Genomic DNA, 24,612 nt, shown 5'->3' on the forward strand with positions numbered 1-24,612 from the left:
TCTTTTTTTTTTTTTTAAGTGAGGCAATTGGGGTTAAGTGACTTGCCCAGGGTCACACAGCTAGTTAAGTGTCAAATGTCTGAGGCCGAATTTGAACTCAGGTACTCCTGACTCCAGGGCCGGTGCTCTATCCACTGCACCACCTAGCTGCCCCCCAGCATGTTCTCTTCATGGACTGACTTCAAGTCATGTCAATCAATGGACTTGAATACTACCAGCCAATTGGCTTGAAGCAGTGTGTAAGGACCCCGTCTTCTGCGGGATGCAGGAAGTGCTGTGCACTCCTGCGGGCTCTCTCTCAGTTTGTTGCTGGAACTTTGTGGTAGTGGCAGAAGACTTGGGAGAAGGAGCAGGAATGGCAGAACTCTTATCTCTCCTCTAGGGTACATAAGTTTCTTAACTTTCTGAACTCCATGTGTTCTCTACAACATAATAAAATACAACATAATTTCGAATGAGAGTCAGTGAGCAGTGGGAAGTTGGAAAAGTCTTCTTGTTCTTTGGCATTTAAACTAAACTTTGAAGGGAACTAGGGATTTCAAAGGGTTGGAGGTGAGAAGGGAGTGCATTCTATATTGGAAATGATGTAGGAGGCAAAAAGGAGTTAATAGAAAAACCTAAGACCCAAGCTCTAATTCAGATTTGAGCTCTAAGAGGGATTCAGACCTCAGTTAATGGATAACTTACAAGTCAGGATGCTAAGTTCTCTTACCCACAGTAATCAGTACCCATGATGGGAACAGAGGAAGCGAGGCCTTGAAGGCCTAAGACTATAACAATGATACATTGACAGGCTATAGAAACTCAAACTAGAAATAAATGATAAATGAAGATGTTTTGAAACTACTCAAGGGAACCAGAGATATGCACAGAAAAGGCCAGATTTGTCCCCAGATTCACCTTATGACATGTAAAACCCCAAAATACACCTCCACGGAAAAAGGTACCCCTCTCAGGGGTTGGCTTAGTACCCCAGGAACTCTAAATTAGGATAAGCCCTCCCCTGTACCTCCCAAAGGTGGAGAATATTATAATGAGACTGATAATCAATTTATCTACACTATAAATATAACTGTCTTTTCTTTCACTTTTCGAGAGATACCTTTCCACTATTCTGGTTCTCTCCCTGTGGTCACCCACAGTATTGCAATAAAACTTGGGAAACTGAGTCACTGAGAATCATGATCAATTTGACCCTAATTCCATCCCACATCAGAAACAGCATGAAAAATCCACCGAGGTAAGAGATGGGAAATGGTACACAGATACAACAAGTAGACCAATTTGGCTAGTATTTCAAGTGCATGAGAAGAGATAATTTGAAATAAGTATAGAGAGATAGGCAGAAAAAGAAAGTGAAAGACTTTAAATACCAAAAAGAAGAGTTTGTATTTCATCCTCGAGAGAAGAAAAAGACACTTACGCTTCTTTAGAGGGTGAGTAATATGATCAGACCTGCTTTAGAAATATGTATTTAGCAGCTATGAAGGAAATAGTTTGGAGAGGAGAGACTAAATGCAGGTAGAAAAATTAGGCAACAGCTTAGATGGAAGGTAATGAGGGCCAAATCAGGGTATTTGCAGTATGAATAGAGAGGAGATGGATGCAAGAAATGATGTAGAAGTAGAATCAAAATACATGCCAACTGATTATTCAGAGAATAAGGGAGAGTGAAAATGATGTCGGCAGAAATTTGGGGTCAGGGGGCAGCTAGATGGCGCAGTGGTTAAGGTACTGGCCCTGAATTCAGGAGTACCTGAGTTCAAATCCAGCCTCAGACACTTGACACTTACTAGCTGTGTGACCCTGGGCAAGTCACTTAACCCCCATTGCATACAAAAACAAAAAAACCAAAAAAAAAAAAAAAGAAAAAAAAAAAGAAATTTGGGGTCAAATTGATCATGAGTTGTCCCAAAAGAATTACAAGACTCAGTGACTCAGTTTGCCAAGTTTTATTGCAATGCTGTGAGTGATCACAGGGAGAGAATCAGAAAAGTGGAAAGGTATCTCTTGAATGAGGAAAGGAAAGACAGTTATATTCATAGTTCCAGGTCCCACTTGGCTGACTCTGGGCCAGTCTTAAAAGGTCAGGTAGTTAGGCCCTCAAGTGAAGAGGTCTGTGGGAATCCTCAAACCCCGTTATTTTCTCACAGTCTCCCCTAGAAATCTATTATTAATAATTATTTTCTCACACAAGCCACTCTCCTTGGGGAAAAAGTTTAAATAGTTTCTATGTTGACTTTAGGATAAAATGCAAACGCCTCACTTTGGCATTAAAGTCCTTCATGATTGGATTTTTACCTATTTCGACTTATTTTACATGATTTCTTCTTATGCCTGTCATTTTTTTAAAAAATGCAACCATGACCATGTCATGGACCCAATAGTCCATCAGTCAGTCACTAAACACTGATTAAGCATTTATATGTTCCAGGCACATATAACATAAATGCTGGGGTTACAAAAAGAGGCAAAAAACAGTCTCTACCCTCAAAAAGCTCACGAGCTAATGAGAGAAACAAGGAGGAAGCAACTATGTACAAATAAGTTATATATAGGATCAATAGGAAAAATCTGGCACCTAGGTGGCACAGTAGATAGATCACTATGCCTAGAACCAGAAAGATCTGAGTTTAGATCCATTCTCAGATACTTTCTAGCTCTGAGACCCTGGGGAAATCACTTAACTTCTGTTTGCCTCAGTTTCCTCATCTATAAAATAGAGATAATGATAACACCTACCTCCCAAGATTGTTTTGAGGATCAAATGAGGTAATAATTATAAGGCACTTAGCATAATGCCTACTGTTGTGGGGTGAAATTAAATTATCAGATTGATCATGAGTTGTCCCAAAAGAATTACAAGACCCAGTGACTCAGTTTCCCAAGTTTTATTGCAATACTGTGATTGAACATAGGGAAAGAACCAGAAAAGTGGAAAGGTATCTATTAAATAGGGAAAGAAAAGATAGTTATAGTTCTAGTATGGATAAATTGATCATTATAATAATCTCCACCTTAAACCAATCCCTGAGGCAGGTACCTTTTTCTGTGGAGGTGTATTTTTGAGGTTTATGAGTCATAAGGTGAATCTGGGGACAAACTTGGCCTTTTCTTTACATGTTACCTCAACTTGCCAAGGTCAGAGTGTTCCTGTATTTTCCATTCTCAGGCCTAGTTTCTGGATATTAACATTTATCAGTTAGAGTTTCTATAGCCTGTCTCTATGTCTTTGTTAAAGTTAAAGTCTATATGACCTGCCTCTTTATGTTCTTGTTATGAGTGGTGATTAATGTGGGTACCAAGAACCTAAGCCCTGATTTGTATTAATGAAGGCCCAAGTCTTAAGTTAAACATTAATCCCTTTCAGAAAAAATATAGAAGCATCATGATAAGACTACAGGATTCCAAAAAAGGGTTTGGCAAGGATGAGGATGCCCACATGTTACCCTAAGATAGGAACTTACTATCCTGAGGGAAAAGAAGTCACTAGGTTGGGCCTTTTATCTGCTAGCTATATGAGTTCAGTTTGGAGTTCAGTTGAAGGACATTTTTCTCCTATTAATCCTATTAATCCAGGGTTTCATAAAACTCCTTTTGGATGATAAGGTACCTCCACCAAATCTAGGTGATCCATATATCCATATTAACACCTTTTACCAGTATTACTGCTTTCAGTGAGACCTAGAACACCATCGCCTAGAAACTAAATGTGAGCATCATACAGGGGGAAATTGAAAGGTTCATCTTATGCACGAGCAGGGTGCAACATATATATAATCAATGAGGAACTTCAAAGACAAAGGATGTCACCAAAAAATTATATGAAATCCTAGTTATATAGTAAGAACATAGTAAGAATGAAGGATGACAAGGGCATGGCCAGAATGCTTCACTGATACTTTCCAATGTGAGTAGAAAGAGAGGATAGCCCCCAGAACTTTGGGTGTACACCCTAGGGTGAACTTTCAAGAGGACATAGATAAGAATTACACAAGCTGTGTTGTAAAGATAAAATGAGATATTAATAAAGTGCTTTGCAAACTTTGAAGTACTATATAAATGCTAACTATTATTGTCATTATCATTATTATTTCCATTTTCACTGTAGGGAGCCCATAGCACATGCTCTATATCATATTCACACTCTTCTATCCAGTTATCATGAGCTCAGGCCACTACAGCTTCTTCATCTCTGGGGCAAATATGGCTACTGATTAAATTGTTAATATAGTTGTTAGTATAATGACAGAAACTAATACCAAATGTAATATGGACTGCCACTCCCTTAAATGATTCTTGTAATGTCAGAATTTCAATAATATCCTAACATTCCTGCCCTTAAGATATTTATTAGTGATTAGATTGAGCTGAACCACATCTTAGGTACCCCCACCCAGGGAGATTGCCTTGTGGGGAGCCTAGTTCAAGCTGGATCTCAGTTTCTAGTGTCTTTGCCCCTTTCCATTAGGGTTCATGGCAAGAAGGGTAAAAAGGTCAGAGTGAAGTGTGGTCTCTTCCCTCCTCCTCCTCCTATAACTCTAAAAACTTTTTTATGGGTCTCTTTGATTGGGAAATCCACTGGACATCCCCCAGGGTGGCAGGTTTCCCACCCTGTTATCTCAATTAAAGATTGAGATTCTTCAGCTCATGGTTTTGATTTATTTCAGGAATTGACACTACTGACATAGCTTTGATGAGCAGAAAGTCACCAGCTACAATCCTTCAAGTTAGAAGGCAGACCATTGGGCTTTACCATAAGCCCTGACCACTGGGCTTTACCATAAGCCCTGGTGCTAAAAAGTCGAGCTTCCAGGCATTGCCATTTTACCTGCAGCTGAACATTAAGAGTTCATGGGTCATGTCATCCACCCAGGTGATGCATCCAAAAGACCATGGGGACTTTCTATCCTCCCCACAATTGATTCCTCCTCTATGAATAATGTTTCCCAATTTGAATTATAATAGAAGCTGAGGCTATTTAGCTTTTCTATTTATATCACTGGGCCTTAGACCAATGCTTGCAACTTAGCAAGGACTTAAAGGACTTAATAAATGTTTTAAACATGCATTCATTCATTTATTCATTCATTATTTCAGTTGTGTCCTATTCTTTGTGACCCCATTTGGGGTTTCCTTACAGATTCTGGAGGGATCTGCCATTTCTTTCTACAGCTCATTTTATAGATGAGGTAAACAGGGTTAGATGACTTGTCCAGGGTCACACAGGTAGTGTCTGAGGCCAAATTTGAACTCAGGAGGCTGACTCCAAACCTGGCACTCTATCCACTAGGCCACCTAGCTGCCCTTTCCATTCATTAGCTACTTTCATTACAATTCCTTCTTTACAGTAAATCAAAGGTTAAGTTATTGCACTTGGGGGAAAAAAAAAAGAGAAAACCCCAAAACAACCACAATCACCTACTAGTGAATCACCAACTGGTGAAATAGAATAGCTGGAGGCTAAAGTTTTTCCCTAAAAGGAAACTTGTAGTAAATTCTGGAACTAGATTCAACCAATCAGGGCTGAATCCAGGGACCACATTGAGGGGAGGGGCTGGTGGGTGCGGTTCTTAGCTCCACCCCTCTCCATATTCAGTCCCTAGGGATGTGTAGCTTTGGGTAGGCGGGGCGCAATTTTCTGCGAGTTGGAAACTTGAACCGAAGCTGAAGGAATCAGCGCTATGATTGGTTGTTTTTTTCTCTTCCCGCCCCCTCGCTCTAGCTTCCACCCTAGACCGGTGGCGATCCCTCCTTTACCGCCCATACGCACGAGGGGCACCAATCAACGCTAAGATTTAGAGGACCCAGCGGAAAGCCCCGCCTTCCTATATATAGCTGGGCCGGCCCTGAGCAACTGCCTCAGCGCTCCGCGACCTGGGACTGGTGTCATTCTCAGCTCGCTGGAGCCGCTGTCCCAGAAACCTCCTCCATCATCTCCCCCCCGGGCCCCTCTCCTCTCCATCTAGTTCCCGCGTCGTTCGGGACGTTTGGACTAATTTTTCAGGGTGAGGAGAGGACAGGCCCCGGGGGGGAGGCTTGCTACGGAGGAAGAGCCGCCGCGAGGAGCTCAAGGTGAGGGGTGGGGGCGGCCCAGGTCGTTGGCCGCGGGCGGTTGGAGCAGTTTGGGAGATTTTTGGAATTTAGTGGGATGGGCCTCGGTGCAGGGCTTTGCACTCTCGGAGAGGGAGCTGTGGGGGGTGGGGCGGCTCAGAATCTAGGAGGTTCAACGAATGCAGTACCGCCCATTCCCTCCCCATGACACCCTAATTCCAGTTCTCTTTCCTTTCTTAAGTCCCTGGTCTCTCGTCACCCCAAGTTCCCTTCACCACCTGCAAGTCTCTGGTCAGTTTTTCCTTCACCTCCCCAATCCAGTTCCCTATTTCTACCCCCCACCTTGTCTGGTCCCCTGCATACCTGTCCCCCACCTCAACCCTGTCCCTTCCCACCAAGCTCTGTGTCTCTTCCCCTAAAGTTCCGTTTCTGCCTTTTCCCCCAGCGCCGTTTCGCCCAGATCTCCGTCTTCTGTCACCCCCGGTTCCACTCTACCCCCGGTCTCCTCGTTCCCAATTCGGTCCCACTCCCCTGTTTTCTTTCCTTTCTTTCAATTTCCCCACCCCACCCCAGTCCCCCTGCCTCTCCTCCCGCAGAGGGAGCACTAGCCTAGACATGTCAGTGCCAGGTGGAAGTGGAGGCGGTTCTGGACCCATCACACGTGTCTCGCTCCGCCCCCAGTGGCAGTAATAGAATGGGTGGTGACTTGTTCGGAATTAAAGGAAGTTGACCTGAACGGCTTTGAAGCTTTCTCTGTTGGCCCCTTTTAAGTAGCAAATACCCCCGCCCCAAGTAAATGACCCCGGGGAGAAGGCCAGATGCATAGTAATACCAAGGAAAGGGTTACCCCTCCCCCGCTTCTGATCTCCTGTCTTACTGCTCCTTTCTCGGTGTCACACTATATATAGATGATAGAGGCACTGGTAACAACTGAAGCTCAGAAACTGCTGCACCAGCTGAATGTTCTGTTGGAACAGGAGTCCAGATGTCAGCCAAAGGTCTGTGGCTTGAGACTAATTGAATCTGCTCATGATAATGGCCTTCGGATGACTGCAAGACTGAGGGACTTTGAAGTGAAAGACCTTCTTAGCCTAACTCAGTTCTTTGGTTTTGACACAGAGACTTTCTCTCTAGCTGTGAATTTACTGGACAGATTTCTATCCAAAATGAAGGTATGTTTTAAAGTATCTCACACTATATACTACCTAATTTTGGGTATCTGAGATGAAACTGTTTACTTTGAGTTGATTTATGGCCAGGATCCATTCAACTAGTATCTGCTTAGGTGCCAGGCCAGGCTGGGGATACTGAGACAAAGACAAAACAGTCCTTGCATTTAAGTAGTTTATATTCCATGGGGACAATGGATTTATTAATCCCTTATGTTTATGTATATATGTGCATAATTTAAAATATATACAAAGTAAACTTTAAACTTGGCCTTTTACTTAAATCATTCTATTGAAACACTTATACTGTTTAGCTAATATTATTTACAAAAAATTAGAGGTGACCCATATTTGGACAATAACGTAGAACTTTAGACTTTTCTGAATTAACTCATTTCTGAATTTTAACAGAATTGCTGTCGGATTAGATAGGACTACTATTTGACTTTTCATTTTATGTTATTGTTAAAATATAAACATTTTTGGTGACAGATTATAAGATTGAAAATAAGAATTATGGGGTGACCCATAAGTATTCACAGTGTTCAAAGTGATTCAATTTCAGCCTCCTTACAAATTCTCTGTCTTTATAATGCATTTCAGTCATTGAGTCACAAGGCTTCTTAAATTTTTTCCATTCAAGACCTTTTCACCTGAGAAATTTTTATGTGATCCTAGATATATATATATATATATATAGGTATATATATAGGTGTATATATATATAGGTATATATATATATAGGTATATAAAATAGCTATATGTAACCTTTTACTGTTGCTAAATTTTTTTGCGACCCCCATATTCAGTTACCTACAGTTTAAGAAGTTTTGATCTAGAAGAGGCTTTAAGGACCATCTAGTTATATGCCCTTATTTTATAGGTGTAAAAACCTATGTCACACAAGTAGATTCAGCAATATAGGATTTGAACCCATGGCTTTTGACTATGTACTTTCAGTACATAGTCCAAAATGTATTTTTTTTTAAATTGGGGATATTATTCACCAAATCATTCAACAAATTATAATTTGCTGCAAATCACAAGATACAAAGCTGAGCAAGAGTTTAACTAGTGTGGAGAAATAAGTGAGTCTCAATAAGGCTGGCAGGAAAGTGCCTTAAAAGGTACTAAATAGGGCAGCTAGGTGGCGCAGTGGGTAAAGCACTGGCCCTGGATTCAGGAGGACCTGAGTTCAAATCCGACCTCAGACACTTGACACTAGCTGTGTGACCCTGGGCAAGTCACTTAACCCCCATGGCCCCGCAAAAAAAAAAAAAATGGTACCACATAATTGCTATCAGGATTCAGAAGACGGAGCCATCACTTTTGGGGGATGACTTAGACTTTGAAAGATAGGTAGGATTTCACCTGGTAGAGATTGGGAGGTGAGACAGGGAACAGTATGTGTGATTGCTCTTGTTCATAAATATTACTATATTGTGTTTGTGGTATCACAAGCTTCATACGTTTGTAAATTGAAAAGTATACTTTGTAATCTAAATTACCAAAAAAATACCTTTCCAGAAAATTAAAACCCATATGGATTGATTCGAGAATCAAGTGCTTAGAATGGGATAGTACCTTTCTTCAGGGGTAAAAATAATGTTCTTTAGGAAAAGACAAAACTTGCAAATTGTGGTTCATCTATCACTACTTATTAAGTACTATTGTCACACTAAATTATCATTTCTAGGTTGACCAGAAAATATATTTTTGTAAAAATGCTTTATATAAGAAAAAATTTCTGTGATTAGAAGCTTACTGTGTAAACTGCTTTCTTGACTTGTTACTATTGTTTATTAGTACCAATGATGCCAAGGTCATATAGATTATATAGTCCTTAGTGGGCAGGTCACTTGTGTTCCACACAAGTCACAGATTGTACTCTTTCTCCTAGCCAAATCAATTTAAAAATACAAGTGAGAGATGAGAATGAAGGCAGATGAGTATAAATAGAACTGTTTAAATTTAATCACTTATAGTTAGAAAAAATAGCCCAAAGTATTTGCCACATGGAGGCTGAATCCAGTTTGTCTTCTCTATATAAAAGGGTAGTAATAATGAAAGGTGCTTAGAAATGTGAAGTTTGGGGGCAGCTAGGTGGCACAGTGGATAGAGCATGGGACCTGAGTTCAAATCTGGCCTCAGACACTTAACACTTTTAGCTGTGTGACCCTGGGCAAGTCATTTAACCCTAATTCAATTGCCTTACAAAAAAGAAAGAAAGAAAGAAAGAAAGAAATATGAAGTTTGTTTGATTTAAAAATCATGGAGACTCGGGGCAGCTAGATGGCGCAGTGGATAGAGCACCGGCCCTGGATTCAAGAGTACCTGAGTTCAAATCCAGCCTCAGACACTTGACACTTACTAGCTGTGTGACCCTGGGCAAGTCACTTAACCCCAACTGCCTCACTTAAAAAAAAATCATGGAGATTCAGCATTTTGGGTTGACTCTTGATTTTAAATATGGAGACATAATATTTTGGATTGTTTGTTTTTGTAGGTACAGCCCAAACATCTTGGATGTGTGGGATTAAGTTGCTTCTATCTGGCTGTGAAATCGACAGAAGAAGAGAGAAATATCCCATTAGCTACTGATTTGATCCGAATAAGCCAGTATAAATTCACAGTTTCTGACCTGATGAGGATGGAAAAGATTGTATTGGAGAAGGTGTGTTGGAAAGTCAAAGCTACTACTGCCTTTCAGTTTCTACAGCTCTATTATTCACTCATTCATGAAAACTTACCATTTGAAAGGTATGTAATCTATATTTTAGAAGTAGAGTTTTACAGAAAACAATGGTATGATTTCCACATACTGAAACAATTTTAATCATTTAGACACTTGAATACTAAAAAGACACCTAACAAAATGCTATAGCTTAGGTATCCATTTAAACAAATCAAATGTGAAGATATGTAGTTGTGTTAATGCCTCCCTTTAAGTCACTGGTGGTTAATCTTTGGGCCCTCTCATGAAATACTTTGTGCTTCAAACTTCCCAGCAGCTCCACACTAAACTACTAGCTTAGAGTCTAACAAATCAGAGAAAAAGAACTTCAATGAATACTTAAACCCTACAGCATTTGGGGAGTAGGGGCAGGGCAGTGAGGATTAAGTGAGTTACTCAGGGTCACACAGCTAGTAAGTGTCAAGTGTCTGAGGCCGGATTTGAACTCAGGTCCTCCTGACTCCAGGGCCAATACTTTATCTACTGTGCCATCTAGCTGCCCTCCTACACCATTTTAAAAATTTTATTTACTTAATTTTATTTTGGGTGAGGCAATTGGGGTTAAGTGACTTGCCCAGGGTCACACAGCTAGTAAGTGTCAAGTGTCTGAGGCTGGATTTGAACTCAAGGCCTCCTGAATCCAGGGCCCATGCTCTTATCTACTGCGCCACCTAGCTGCCCCTCCTACAGCATTTTTAAAGAGTTAAAAAGATAGTTTTGGTTTCTATTGCATGAAGATGCTTCATTTGAAGCATCAGTATTTGACATTAGTTAGACATTAGTATTTAAGATTTATATTTTTTGTTTTTTGGACACATTCAGAAATGTCACTAGAACTGAATAACATTTTTAAAGGAAGTAAGTTTTTGTTTTCTTGCTTTGATTAAAAAATTGATAGTTTTCTGAAGCTTTTGTCTTTTTACTTGACAATAATTTTGTACAGATAATTTTACTTTCTTGTTTTAAAGGAGAAAGAACCTGAGTTTTGAAAGATTGGAAGCTCAGCTTAAGGCATGCCACTGTAGAATTATGTTTTCTAAAGCAAAGGTAAATATACCTTAAGACTAAATCTATTGATGTTAAACCTATTTTTACATGCAACACTTAATTACAAATTTTATCTTCTTTAGCCTTCTGTATTGGCATTGTCTATAATTGCACTGGAGATTCAAGCACAGAAATTTATAGAATTGACAGAAGGAGTAGAATGTCTTCAGAAACATTCCAAGGTATGTATGCTTTTGTCATTTGCTCAAATTCCTATGACAGTTGACCATTTGTTAATATATGTCTTAAAGCAAAAGGAATGTTGTACATTTTATAGAAATTTAAGTAGACCATTTTTAAGAAAAGGAAAATACATGATAATATTAATTTCGGCAATAATTTTAAATGCTTTTATGCAGATAAATTACAGAGATCTGACCTTCTGGCAGGAACTTGTAGCAAAGTGCCTAACTGAATACTCTTCAAACAAGTGTTCTAAACCAAATGTTCAGAAGTTGAAGTGGATTGTGTCTGGGCGTACTGCACGCCAGTTGAAGCATAGTTATTACAAAATCGCTCATCTTCCAACAATCCCTGAAACTGGGTCTTAATAGGTAATTTGTGTCTAAATTTTTTTTGAAATAAGAATTTATTAGTGCTGTAACTTTTCTTCCACTTAGAGGTTAAATGCTAATTTTCATTGTATTACATGTTTAAATATCATATCAGAAACTTTATAAATGAGATTAGATTAAGAAAACTAAGGGGACATGGACCTTCCTTTACAGTTATCAGTGATTTAAGTGTCTACTATATGTACAAGACTCTGCCATATAGGAAATTTTTGGTTTGGGTTTTTTTTCCCCTATATTTTATTGGTCTACCTAAGGATTAGCATTTAAACACAGGGTAAGTGGGAAAAGAAGTTTTATGGTGTTAGTATTGTTTTCTGTATCCTCCCTCAGCCTTTTATACAAGTGATAAATTTAAATATGCAGCATAGAAAACAGTCCATTAAAACATTTTTGAACCCTAAGCATGAACAAAACCGCAGTGAATTGAAATTACCATCAAAATAGTTTATTCATTTAAAAATGGAAATGACTTAAAAATTTCATTTGTAAAACATGCCTGAGCAGCATGTTTTAAATTGTTTCTGTCTCTGTACATGAATGTAACTCCCATATAATTTAAAGCTCTAGATTGAAAGCCCTACCTTTTGAAAGCTTTTCATATAGCCCTAAGTGTCCTACTTTCTAAATCAGAAAGTTAGAACCATGGAAGCTCCTTTTTGGGGGTCATAAGCTTAAGACAAATGTATCTGTAAATATAGTTCACTCTACTGATCCTATTTGCTTTATATTAATTTTAATATGATACTTGTTAGTGGGAGAAATAAGATCTATCATCAAGACAGGAGATTTTGGGATTTTATCACATGCAACACCTCTTCCCCTTTCCCATAAAAAAGTTCCTTTTGCGTTTAAAAAAAAATCAAAATGAATGTTTTTGTGCTTTGCAAGTTGTATTAAACCCTTAGATAATTGGTGAGGTGTCACAAAATAAACTATGGATTGTCAGATAATATTCCATGCACATGGAATAAAAACTATATATATGTACATATGGCACTAAAATTTAAAATATTTTTTCATAAGTCATTTTCCCCCCATGTCCTTAAATTTTATATTTATGATGGTTAGGAATAGAAAATGATTTTTTCCAAATTAAAAGAAAATAGTTCATCATTAAAGTTCTTGAAATAGTTTGTGACTCTAAAGTTTTAGATATGAACAAGTCATTTGGAAATTTAATATAAGCATGTGCTTTTGTAGGCTTCTAATAGCTTATTTCCTTTGTCTCAATAGGATTCTTATGGTGAAGAAGTTCAACTCTTGAAGGCTTATTTCACATCAGAACTGTGGACTCCAATATTAGAATGGATTTAAGCTGTGAAACCTGAAACACAGCAACTAGGTTAGCATTGATGTTTTCAGATGTGAGGGGAAAACAGGCTATATATATAGTTGGAAATTGATTATGTGTGCTGCAGTTGGAAGTGTGCTCAGGACTAAATTATGATCCTCTTTGAAGCATGTTTATGAAAACTAAGATTCAAATGTGAAACCCTAACGTAGAATAAGGATGGGAGACTATATTGTGAATTGACAGTTATTGATTATAAGTAGTATTGATGGCAAGGTGTGATTGACTTTAATTGATGTTATTTGAATTGTGATGCAAGTTCTCATTAGATCAACTTCTGAAAATGGTATGATGCACTTTAGTATAGTCAGGGTTACTAGTCTTTGAGGCAGTATAAACACCTTGTTAAAGCCTTATACAACTAAGTAATCCAATAATTCTAAAGATTAATTTTTGTTTGGCATATTTTTCATTCAAATTTGATTATAAAATTCTATTAAAGTTGTAGACAAACATGTTAAATTTAAGTGATCTTCAATATTATCCTAGGGAAAAAGTGATATGGTATACTAAATTTTATACAGAATGATTTTTATTTCAATATCTAGCCCCTTAGGAAAAATTAATTTCTATTGTAATAAGCAACTCATAGTCTGCCAATATGAAACCTCAGCTTTGCCCTTCTAAAGCAATATATGCTAATGCTAACAACAGAGCTTTTAAATGAGGATTATTGTTGGTATGAAACTGGACTGTTAGTATAGAGCTTTGTATTTAAAAGCAATACAATGCCATACTTCTCCTGTAATAATTCAACTTGGACTAAAGTGAGTTGTCTATCCAGATTCAAGTAAGCAGCAATTTAATTGATTAATTATGTAGTAGTTGGAGCACTTAAGGCTAGATGTAGGTTAATGAGTCTAAATTGACATATTGTGTTGGGAAAGCATATAGTTAATCAGTGCAATATATAGCTTGACTTCCACAATAGCTATAACGAGTTCAAATTTCCCTTTGGCATCATGTTGTGAAGGAGAAAAAAAAGACTTCCCTTTAAAGATAAACCAAAGAACCACAGTATGTCTCATATGTCTTATGCTTCATTTTGTAAAGTGTTTTGCAGATGCACTGTTCAGTTACTCTTAAACACTCAATTCATTGAAGAATTTCCTTTCTAATTCATCAATGCAAACTTAAGTTCAGCTGAAGTAACCTAACAAAGTACCATTATGTTCTGGTACTAAGAAAGTGACCTTTCAATAAAGCTATTGAAATGCATTGTCTGGAATGTTTTGTACATAGTTCAAATTATCTTGAAACCACTAACAAGAACAAAATAAAACAGGTAATTTTTACTAGGTTCTGGTACCTGATATAGACAAAAGAGCATTGATCTGGGAGCTAGGAGTCTTGACTGCTATTCCAAGCTCTGTGATACTACATGACTACTGCTAAGAAACTGAATTTTACAGTAGAAAGGACCTCAGAAGTAATCATCTGACTTGTAATAGAAGAATCTTTCACATGTGCTACTTAAAAAGACCTCCAGAAAAGGTGACCCAACATGAAGTAGCCCATTTTACTTTTGGTCAGCTGTTATATGAAGTTTTTTTCTTACAAGATAATAATCTTCCATTCTGTAATTTCTACTTCAGTGTAACCAATTTCTGACCTCTGAAGGTAAGTAAAATCTGTGACAGTCTTTTAAACACGTGCAGACAACAAAGTATCATTAAACTTTGGAGTTCGTTTAAAATCATGTAGCCTAACTTCACAATGGAGTAAGGGGTTCTTAATCTTTTTTGTGTTATGCATGCTTTAGCAATCCAATGAAGCCTATTTTTTGGGGTGGGAGAAGGGAAAATTTCAAATGTATAAAATAAAATCTTTTAAGATTACAAAAGAAATCAATATACTGAAAGTTATAAAAATATATTTTTAAAAATTACCCCAAGGGGCAGCTAGGTGGTACAGTCGATAAAGCACTGGCTCTGGATTCAGGAGGACCTGAGTTCAAATCCAGCATCAGACACTTGACACTTACTAGCTGTGTGACCCTTATTGCCCCGCAAAACAAACAAAAATAAGCCCAGGTTAAGGATCCTGCTTTTAGTAAAATAGAGACCCAGAGAGGCTGGAATTTGGTTTTCCATACCGGCTACTTTTAATGTATTGACTGCCAAAAAAGAAATGTCTACTTGTGTTGTAGAGCATTTAGTAAACTATAATGAAATAAGATTATGCTTCAGTCCTTTTACCTACTTGGCAGTCTAGAGATTGGAGGCTTAAAGAACTAGAAACTGATCTTGGTGTCTCTGCTGATCTTTTAATGTATTTCCCAAATAATCAGTTAACATCCAAATACTTGGTACTACCATTTTATACAAAACTAGAGGAAAAGATATCAGCAATCTGACTTTCATAATTCATAAAATAGTATGGTAGAAACAACAAAATGATACTGTTCTTTGTTTACACAGGATAACTTTTACTCCAGTGATCCTCTTCATAGATTGCTATGACTCTAGGGGGAGCTAATGATTGTTATATTTGTTTATTGGATTACATTTAGGTTTATAAGAAAGATACTTTGTTTACATTATATTAACTACATTTTTGCTAATTTTATCCCCTACTCCCTCTTCAGTCATGCCCATTAAAAAAAAAATAGGGCTTAGTACTATAAGGCATTTATGAAACTGAAACAGAACTAGGTTTCATAGGAATATTATGTCAGTTTAAGAATCAGACTTTATTTTTCCATCATTGTTGGACTGTTTCACTAACGTGAATCATTTCCCTTTGGTACTCTAAAATTGGGTAACACCTATCCCATATTTGGGATTAGAAAGCTTTATTGACAGTTATTCTGAATTACAGTTTCCCAAAGAAAAACTTAATTTCCCCTGAAGGCACACTTGAGTTTCACATGATTATGGCCCACTACTTAACAAATTAATAAAAGTTCAAGACCTGTTTAAGATGTCTTGCTGTGCAAAAGTAAGTCCAAAAAAAAGACCATTTCTCCAGAAAAGTTTCCATTGAAATTCAGAATGTTTTCTATGTAAACTACATTTTGAGTGCATTCTTTGAAGTCATGTTTAAATGTTTTTTACAATTCTCATTCAGTTGTGTAGGCAAATGAAATTTTCTTCCATCACATAATCCAATCCTTTTACATTTGGCAACATCTTCTAGGGTCCATGGAACATAGTTAAAAATGGCAGTTTTTATTTTTCAAGACTAGAGAAATCTGGTCCACCTTTACTGTAGTTTCCTGAGATTTCTGCTCCACTGAAGTCAAAACCAGGATTCTGAAAGGAGGGAAGAGATTGGTAAATTTACATCTTTTATGTAACATTTATGTACAACAATAAAAGCATTAATGGAAAGAATGAACCAGACACTACTAGGCATTAGAGATAAAATACAAAAGTGAGTCTGTCCCTGCTATTCTACTACCTGGATATAACATCTTTATATCAAATACAAAATGAATACAAAGCATTGTGTCTGGGGACAGCAGAAAAGGACTCTTAGAAAAGGTGGTACTTTACCTGAACTTTGAAGGGAGCCCTTAAGGATTCCAAGGAGAAAGTGAAGGCAGACTATTTCAAGCATGGCTGAATGGCATGGAGGCAGGAAGATGCCAGTGATACAAGTAACAAACAGCAGGTAAGCAAGTTTGGTTGGAAGGTAGTTTGTGGGAGAGTAAAATGTAATTAACCTGGAAAGATTGGTTGAAATAAAACCGTAAAGGGCTTTAAATGCCAAATTTTTTTCTAGAGGCAGTGGGAAGCCACTGAAATATTTTTTGAGTTGGAGAGAGCTGAAGGTTAAGCCATAGATTTGGTAGTTTCCTGCATAGAGATGAACCCATGGGAGCTAAGCAGATTACAAAAAAAGTGGGGAGAGAAAAGAGGCCTTATGACAGATCCCCAGAGTTTAGGGAATGGATGATGATCCTGGAAAGGAGATTGAAAAGGACTGCTCTGATAAGTAAGAGAACCAAGACAGCTGTGTCATGAACACTTAAAAAGAGAATCTCCAGAAGGTAGACTAAGAAAAAGCCATTGGATTTAGCAATAAAGAGCTCACTGTTGTTCAGTTAAAGGACAACCTGAAATCATGATAATACCAACTAACTGAAGGTTTTATTTTTTGTGGGTTTTTTTTTTTGGTGTGTGTGGGGCAATGAGGGTTAAGTGACTTGCCCAGGGTCACACAGTATGTGTCAAATGTCTTGAGTCCAAATTTGAACTCCAGTCCTGAACACAGGGCCAGTGCTTTACCACTTTGCCACCTAGCTGCCCCCTAACTGAAGGTTTTTTAAAGGGTGGGGAGATCTGGGCATTGTATGAAGGTGAACAACAAGCACTTGTAATTCTGTTATATATCAGACACTGTGCTAGGCTCTGGGAATACAAAGACAAAAAAAATTAAGTAAATTAAAACAATATAAGCATGGAGAAAGATACAAAATATACAAAAGAAACAAAGTAATTGGTGGAAGGGACATAAGGTGGAAGGAATACAGAAAAATCAACATGTAGAAGGTAGTACTTAAACTGAGCTTTGAAAGAGTAGGATTGGGGCAGCTAGGTGGCGCAGTGGATAAAGCACCGGCCCTGGATTCAGGAGTACTTGAGTTCAAATCCAGCCTCAGACACTTGACACTTACTAGCTGTGTAACCCTGGGCAAGTCACTTAACCCCCATTGCCCTCCAAAAAAAAAAAAAAAAGGAAAGAAAGAGGGTAGGATTTCTAAAAGGGAGAGTTGAATGCATGAATTCCAAAAAAAGGAAAAGCATGAGGGGTGAAGGGAAGGAAAATGGAATTTTGCATATTGATGCCACCTGCTGGAGAGCTACTGTAGGAAAGCTCTGCCATGAGGAGAAGGCGGCTGAGGGCAAGCTATGCTGTTTTCCTTGGTATCAGGAAGTGACGTTTGCTCATGGGTACAGTCTATAAAAGAGGCGAGGCTTGCTCTCTTGGTCTCTTTCTGGAGGACCTCAGCGGGGAGAGGAGCTGGAGACATTGGCTCCCTGAGATAGACAGCTGAATCTAGGCCTTTCTTTCTTCACCAAATTCTTATTCTTAATAAATGCTTAAAAGTCTAACTCTTGCTAAGGCTTGTAATTTATTGGTGACCACTCATTAGATATTTTAGACAGACTAGCTAGAATTTTAGCCCCTTACAATATGCAAAGCATATAGACCAATTGGGCAAGACTAATAAGTTTGTGAACAGGAATAATGTGCAGTAAGTCTGGAACTAGATGGTAAAGCCCTTTAAATGCCAAACAATGAGTCTCTTCAATTCCAGAGGGAATAGGGAGACACTGGAGCTTCTTGAGCAGGGGAATAACATGATCAAAAATGTGCTTTAAATCTGCTATGTAGAATATCAGAGAAGGGAGAGACTAGAGGGAAAAAAGACCAATTAAGGAAGTCTGCAACAATCCAGGTGAGAAGTGATAAGGATGTGAAAGTGTAGCTGTGATTTAGAACAGAAAAAAGGGGGTGTGGAAATGGTGGAGGTGGATTGACAAGACTGCTGGATAGATGGGAAGGTAGAAGTAAAAGTAAAGAATAGAAGATAATTGAGGTTAACCCAAATGACTGAAAGAATGATAAAGGTGCAGAGACAAAAACAGGGATAGTTTAAGGAGAAAAGAAATTAATTTGGTGAGGAAATGTTAATTTGCCTATGAGACGAGGAAGTACAGAAATCCATCAGGTACCTGGTATAGAAGGCTAAATACATAGCTTGGAGAGTAATCTGCATAGGAATAATATTTGAACCTACAAGAACTGATGCACTCATCAAGAGATTATAATGAGAACAGGGTCTAGTACCAAGCCTTAGGGGGCAGGACAGCAGAGGAGCCACTGGTCGAAAATTAAGGAACAGAACAGGGTATTAAAGTACCAGATGAGAATGAAAGATGAAGTACATATTTAGCACTGGAAAGGAGAAAGGACTACCTCCTTTTCTGAGACTAGCAGTTGCAAGGATGGAGAATGATGCTATTATGAAATTTGTAACTGGAGATAGAAGACATTTGATAAGAATGGCTTAAATTTTTTCACAAAATAAGAGAGTCCTTTTGTTGAGAAGAGGGGAAAACATGATGATATAGATGACTTCAAAAGAAAAGAGGTTTAGAACAGCTGACATGGACAATTAAAGAGAATCTGATCAAAGAAGAAGGATTTGGTAGACAACAATTGAGATTGAGGTTAGATAACAATCTGTAGTGGTCCTGTCAGCCTAGTTTTAAGACTTCCTTCCTCTAGCAGAGTTCAGCAACCAGGAAGCAGAAACAGAGGTTGTGGATGATGAGAGTAATCCAAGGTTGGAGTTTGGAAAGGAAGGAGCATTGACAAAACAATAGAGCAAGGGATTCAAGGGTTGAAGATAATGTAAAGGTGAAGTGGTTAAAAGATTTTGAGGGAGCAAAGTGGGACCAAAACTGGTGTGATAACCTGGTATAACAGAGGTGAGGTTTCAGTGAGTACTCAAAATATATTTAGGAAAGATGAGTTACAAAGACAACTGTAAAGACAGGGTGATAAAAAGAAGAAGATTATGGATTGAGGAGGTGATGAGATCAATGATATGAAATCTATGTGTGGTTGAGGTTAGAATGAAGGTACAGATCATAGGAGTTGTGACTGATGGGAAGCAAGGGTTATTAAGGAGACATCAATATGTAAGCTGAAGTCCTCAAGTATTAGAACAGGAATTGAGATGGAGAGAAAGAGTAATACAATGAGCCTGGTACTGAACTCCAGGAGAAAGACAATGATCTGGGGTCAGTTGATAACTGCTAACAAAATCTGAGTGACATAGCTGGAATAAGTGAACTTTATAAGAGAGGTTATTGAGCGATGGTGGTTTATGAATGAACACTTGTAAAAAAGAAAAAAGCACTAAGTTTTTCTAAGACTTTCTATAAAGACTTAGTGTGTATAGTAATAACTGTTATGTGGATTTAACACACTGAATACAGGAATTCATAAATTCATGTGACTTACTTCTTTTTGGAATCTCTCCAGGGTAAGTTTCCTTTGCATTTGGTCCTGTACCCAAGGATCAGCTGCATATTCAGTTTCTAAGAGAGAGGTCCAACAATTTGCTGCATCTCTCTTTGTCTTGGTAAGAACTATTCGGACCATTTTTCTGTCCTCTAAGAGAAAAGTTATAAATTATGAAGTTACAATTTATCATTGGATTTGGTTTTTCAAAATTCTTCAGATTATCTTGGGAGATTTTTTTTCAACAAACTTCAGTTGCTATCTTTTTAAAGATGCAAGGATAAAATAATATGGTTTACAGGGGTGGGAGGAGCCTCTGATGCAGTAACAATATGTGCCAAAAGTATGCCAAACTAAGTTTTCAAATGTAGCAAACATCCTTACCTAATGTCCATGTTCCCTCATCAGCTATTGTAGAATCAAAGAGTTTGCCCTGAAAAGAGAAATTTGCAAGATTGCCCCAAAATGTTGCAATTCACCGTATATATAAAATCAAATTCAAAAGTTTTCATGATTTAATATATACATCATGATTTTTCAATCCATCCATATTGTCACAGAGAGGCAGAGCAGCATAATGGATAGTGAGACAGGCTTAGAGTGAGGAAGATCTGGGTTCAATACCTGTCTCATATCCTGGCTGTGTGAAACCTGGGTAAGTCACTTAATGTCTTAGTGCCCCAATAAGTTTTTTTTTTTAAATTTTTGGTGAGGCAGTTGGGGTTAAGTGACTTGCCCGGGGTCACACAGTAAGTATCAAGTGGCTGAGGCTGGATTTGAACTCAGGTCCTCCTGAATCCAGGGCTGGTGCTCTATCCACTGCGCCACCTAGCTGCCCTGCCAATAAATTCTTAAGACTAAATATCTCAGTACAGTTGCAGATTTGTATTGGTGGAGGAAATTTCTTTATTGGGGAACCCTACATTAATGAAATCACAAGTTCAGACCAAAATAAAAACAAAACAAAACAAACCCCAGACACCGCTTTATTATGCTAATGTTGACTCATATCGAAAGGTATGTGCCATTAGGACACACTAACTGTATTCCTACCATGACAGAATAATAAACTCATAGTAAACTGGATGAAGGTTGAGGAAGCCCCTCAGAACTTTGGGACAAGTATGAATGGACTGGGATTTGTGTCACTGAAGAAAATATCCACAGATCAACTGGAGTATAAGTGCTTTTTTTTTTTTAAAGCAGTTTACTTAATTCCTATACATAGGGGAAGGCTCTAAGAAAACTTTCCTTAAGAAAATTTAGGGTTTCAAATTCTTGGTGCAGAGGGATTGAACTCTTTTTTAAAACCATGCCAAAGCTAGGTGACACAGTGGATAAAGCACTGGTCCTGGATTCAGGAGGACCTGAGTTCAAATCTAGCCTCAGACACTTGATACTTACTAGCTGTGTGACCCTGGGCAAGTCACTTAGCCCCAATTGCCTCACCAAAAAAACCAAAACCAAAACCATGCCTAACATAAGGTAGATGGAACCAAGTAAAACTGTACTAATAAAAAAAGTTCCTAATTATGAAACTAGGGCATTCTGCTTTTCAGCAGATGGGTAGACACTTCAGGTCACTTATTGAGCAAAGCCATAAAACTAGTAAGACTTTATAAAGAATTATGGAGTTTATAGAGACTTTATAACATTTTATAAAGAGATAATTATCTTTTAAAGCTATATGAAACTAGTACCTCAATATTCCTTAAGATATGAACAAGGGAACTTGATTTCAAGCCAGAGAAGCTCTCTCACTGAGACACAAATGAATGGATGCCTCAAGCTTCCCTTTCCCCTTTCCTAAAATAACTTTACTACTAACAGTTGTCAGCTAAGAAAGCTATAATTAGAATGGGTATTAAAGTAATATGTCTAGCTATGAGATTTGTAAAGAGTTTTATTATATATAATTAAAAATATTTCTCAAGAACACCAACCAAAACCCCACAGTTTTTTAAAACTGCTATTTGCCAGACAGATTAAAAAAAAAAAACACACACACACAACATAACTTAAGAAATATAAAGAACCTTCTTATCTAAGAAGACATTTATGAAGAAGCCAAAAAAATCTCCTAAGGTTTCTTTCTTTTTTTTTTTTTGTGGGGCAATGGGGGTTAAGTGACTTGCCCAAGGTCACACAGCTAGTAAGTGTCAAGTGTCTGAGGCCGGATTTGAACTCAGGTACTCCTGAATCCAGGGCCGGTGCGTTATCCACTGAGCCACCTAGCCACCCCTCTCCTAAGGTTTTAAGGTTTTAAAATAAGGAAACTTTTCTAGATGCCATGTGAAGCCATAAAGGACCCAAATTACCACATAATTTTGTCATAATTGTGTATTTTATATAAATCCCCCTTTTTTGTGGTGCTCAAGGTCCTTTTGCATTATAAAAAAGGGACATCTTAGGAAATCCAATTCAATAAAACACTACATGCTCAGTATGTACAAAACCTAGAGTGAGAACAAGAGAAAAAATTCCAATAAGAAATCTTTAATCTGTCTTATACATACAGGCAGAGGAAGAAATTTAACTTCATCATATGGACTGAATTAAAGTACTATTTTTCAAGGAAAAAAAGTCCTTTGTCTTGTATCCCATGAAGTGCCTTTCCCATTAATAAAAAGAGGGGTAGTATATAATGTATTTTGTAAATGTTAGATCTTAAGTTATAAGTTCAGATGCTACCCTCCACAGAAAAAGTAAGTTTAGAGGAGGTGCTTGGGAAGAAAGTTTAAGTTATGTTTGGGACATAATGGTCTTGAGATAACCATTCATCATCACCAGATAAAGAGGTCTAGCAAAAAAGCTGGCAGGGCAAGCTAGGTGATGCTGTGGATAAAGCACCTGCCCTGGATTCAGGAGGACCTGAGTTCAAATTTGAACTCAGACACTTGATATTTACTAGTTGTGTGACCTTCACTGCCCCGAAAACAAACAAACAAAAAACAAAACCAAACCAAACCAAACCAAAAAAAATAGCTGACAAATGTGAGAACAAAGAACTAAGTATAAAGATTTGAGTCATTTGCATCTGGATGATAGTTGCACCTAAGGGAATCTGATTAGATCACTGAAGTGCAGTCAGACTTAAATAGAAACCTCAGCTCACTAAATAAATGGTACATAAGAACCCCTTCTGGCTTCATAATGATTTAGAAAACCACAAATAAACATTATCTATGTTTTATTGCTTTTTAAAAAATGTGTTAAATATTTCCCAATTACATTATAATCTGGATCCCTACTATTTGACACTGGAGGGCCCAAAAAGACATCTTTAGTTAAGAAAAGGGAGGTAGATTATAAAAATAAAGACCTGCCACTGTACATGAATGTGCAAAACATATGTAGATATTTCTGAAAAGGTGGTGGGGGGAGAATTTTGAAAATTGAGTATTTTGAACTTAACTACAGTTTATTATTTAAAGGACTTAGCATAGTACAGTGGATCTGGTTGGTGTCAGAGGACCTAGGTTTAAATCCTGGTTCTGCCATTTATTGCCTACGTTACTTGCTTGGGGCAAGTCACTTGACCTTAGTTTTCTTATCTGTAAAATAAGGGAATTATATTAAATGACTTCTAAAGTCCCTTCTAGCTTTAAATCTATGATCCTATGACAATACCTGTATGACTGGAGCCAAGTCAGGAAATTTTCTTGGCCTCAGCTTTCTCATCTATAAAATGTAAGGGTTGGACTAGATGCTTTTTGTGAGGTTCTCTCTTATTCTAGAGACTAAGATATTTGTCCTAACTGTGGCAAGTTTCCTCCAGAACCGATCTTCTCAACTCTTATCAGTCCGTAGCACCGACTACAGTCGACTTTGATGTTTCGAGAACAAAGAGGTGAGGAATTCATAAGATTCCTCCAAGTCATCTTCCAAACGTTCCCATGGGAACGTCTGGGCATCTGACAGCTTTGTTTCAAGGAGTACAGGTCTACCGGAAAAGGCGCTTCTTCTTTCCTAGGTCTAAAACCCCTCTCTGATAAAGGCAGGGGAGCAGGTCACCCACTAGCATACGGAATAATAATAAAAATAACGATAACAGAGCTCGAGAGAAGTTTCCTTTGTAAACGATTAAGAAATCTTTGCCCTTAAGCCTGGAAGGCCAAGAGAATGAAGTCTTATGGCGTGGCCCCGGGGAAAGAAAAGGGAACCCAAGGCGCGGTTCTATTCAAATACCAGGGGTCGGTCCCTTGAGGCTGGGATCCATGGAATGGCTGAAGGGCCGCCCCTACCTTAAGGATCTCCTGGCCCCGCACGGCTAGCTCCACATGCCGACTCTGCAGGCCGCATTGGATCTCTTGAGCACGAGTACCCGGTGGCACCTGGACCTCAATAAACACCTCCTCTAGGGTCTGGTACCACTGTCCCCAAGGCGTCCCACAAGGCACCACTCCGCTTCGCTCCTCAAACGGGGCAGACATGCTTCCCTCGGCTCCCAGTGACTCTCAGTGCCAACCAAAGTGCCTGGGCGCAGGCGCAGAAGCGGCTTTGCTCACCCTGCCCATATGTCATGGCGCACGCGCACAGCTCGGTGAAGTTCGGGCGGAAACCAGTTTCTTCACCACGGTGACCATCTTGATAACTGGCAGAGCTGGACGTGAAAGAGCTGACATACTGAAGAGAACTAGGAAGACAATTTGCACGAAAGGAACAAATAAGATAATTTTTAGGAAAGGGAAAGGCTGAAAT

General features: G+C 38.3%; 2 protein-coding genes across 4 annotated transcripts; one reads left to right on the forward strand and one right to left on the reverse strand.

Moving 5' to 3' along the window:
• The first annotated feature begins 5,837 nt into the window (after positions 1–5,837).
• On the forward strand, positions 5,838–14,148 carry CCNG1 (cyclin G1). Of its 3 annotated transcripts, none has more exons than XM_043986206.1 (7): positions 5,841–6,075; positions 6,963–7,226; positions 9,730–9,983; positions 10,926–11,004; positions 11,088–11,186; positions 11,364–11,558; positions 12,813–14,148. In XM_043986206.1, the coding sequence occupies exons 2-6, from the start codon at positions 6,963–6,965 to the stop codon at positions 11,553–11,555; spliced, it is 888 nt and encodes a 295-aa protein (XP_043842141.1). In that variant the 5' UTR covers positions 5,841–6,075; the 3' UTR covers positions 11,556–11,558; positions 12,813–14,148. The 3 variants fall into 3 exon arrangements, with proteins under 3 accessions (XP_043842142.1, XP_043842141.1, XP_043842143.1); XM_043986208.1 differs by having other exon boundaries at positions 6,963–7,052; XM_043986207.1 differs by lacking the exon at positions 11,364–11,558 and having other exon boundaries at positions 5,838–6,075.
• Positions 14,149–15,603: 1,455 nt separating this feature from the next.
• Positions 15,604–24,441, reverse strand: NUDCD2 (NudC domain containing 2). The gene is made up of 4 exons (XM_043980753.1): positions 24,156–24,441; positions 20,296–20,344; positions 19,912–20,063; positions 15,604–16,184 (listed from the first exon to the last, which is right to left on the reverse strand). The coding sequence occupies exons 1-4, from the start codon at positions 24,342–24,344 to the stop codon at positions 16,101–16,103; spliced, it is 474 nt and encodes a 157-aa protein (XP_043836688.1). The 5' UTR covers positions 24,345–24,441; the 3' UTR covers positions 15,604–16,100.
• Between the last annotated feature and the right edge of the window lie 171 nt (positions 24,442–24,612).

Source organism: Dromiciops gliroides, chromosome 2 (genome assembly GCF_019393635.1).
Source record: "Dromiciops gliroides isolate mDroGli1 chromosome 2, mDroGli1.pri, whole genome shotgun sequence".
In the NCBI taxonomy this organism is placed as follows: domain Eukaryota; kingdom Metazoa; phylum Chordata; class Mammalia; order Microbiotheria; family Microbiotheriidae; genus Dromiciops; species Dromiciops gliroides.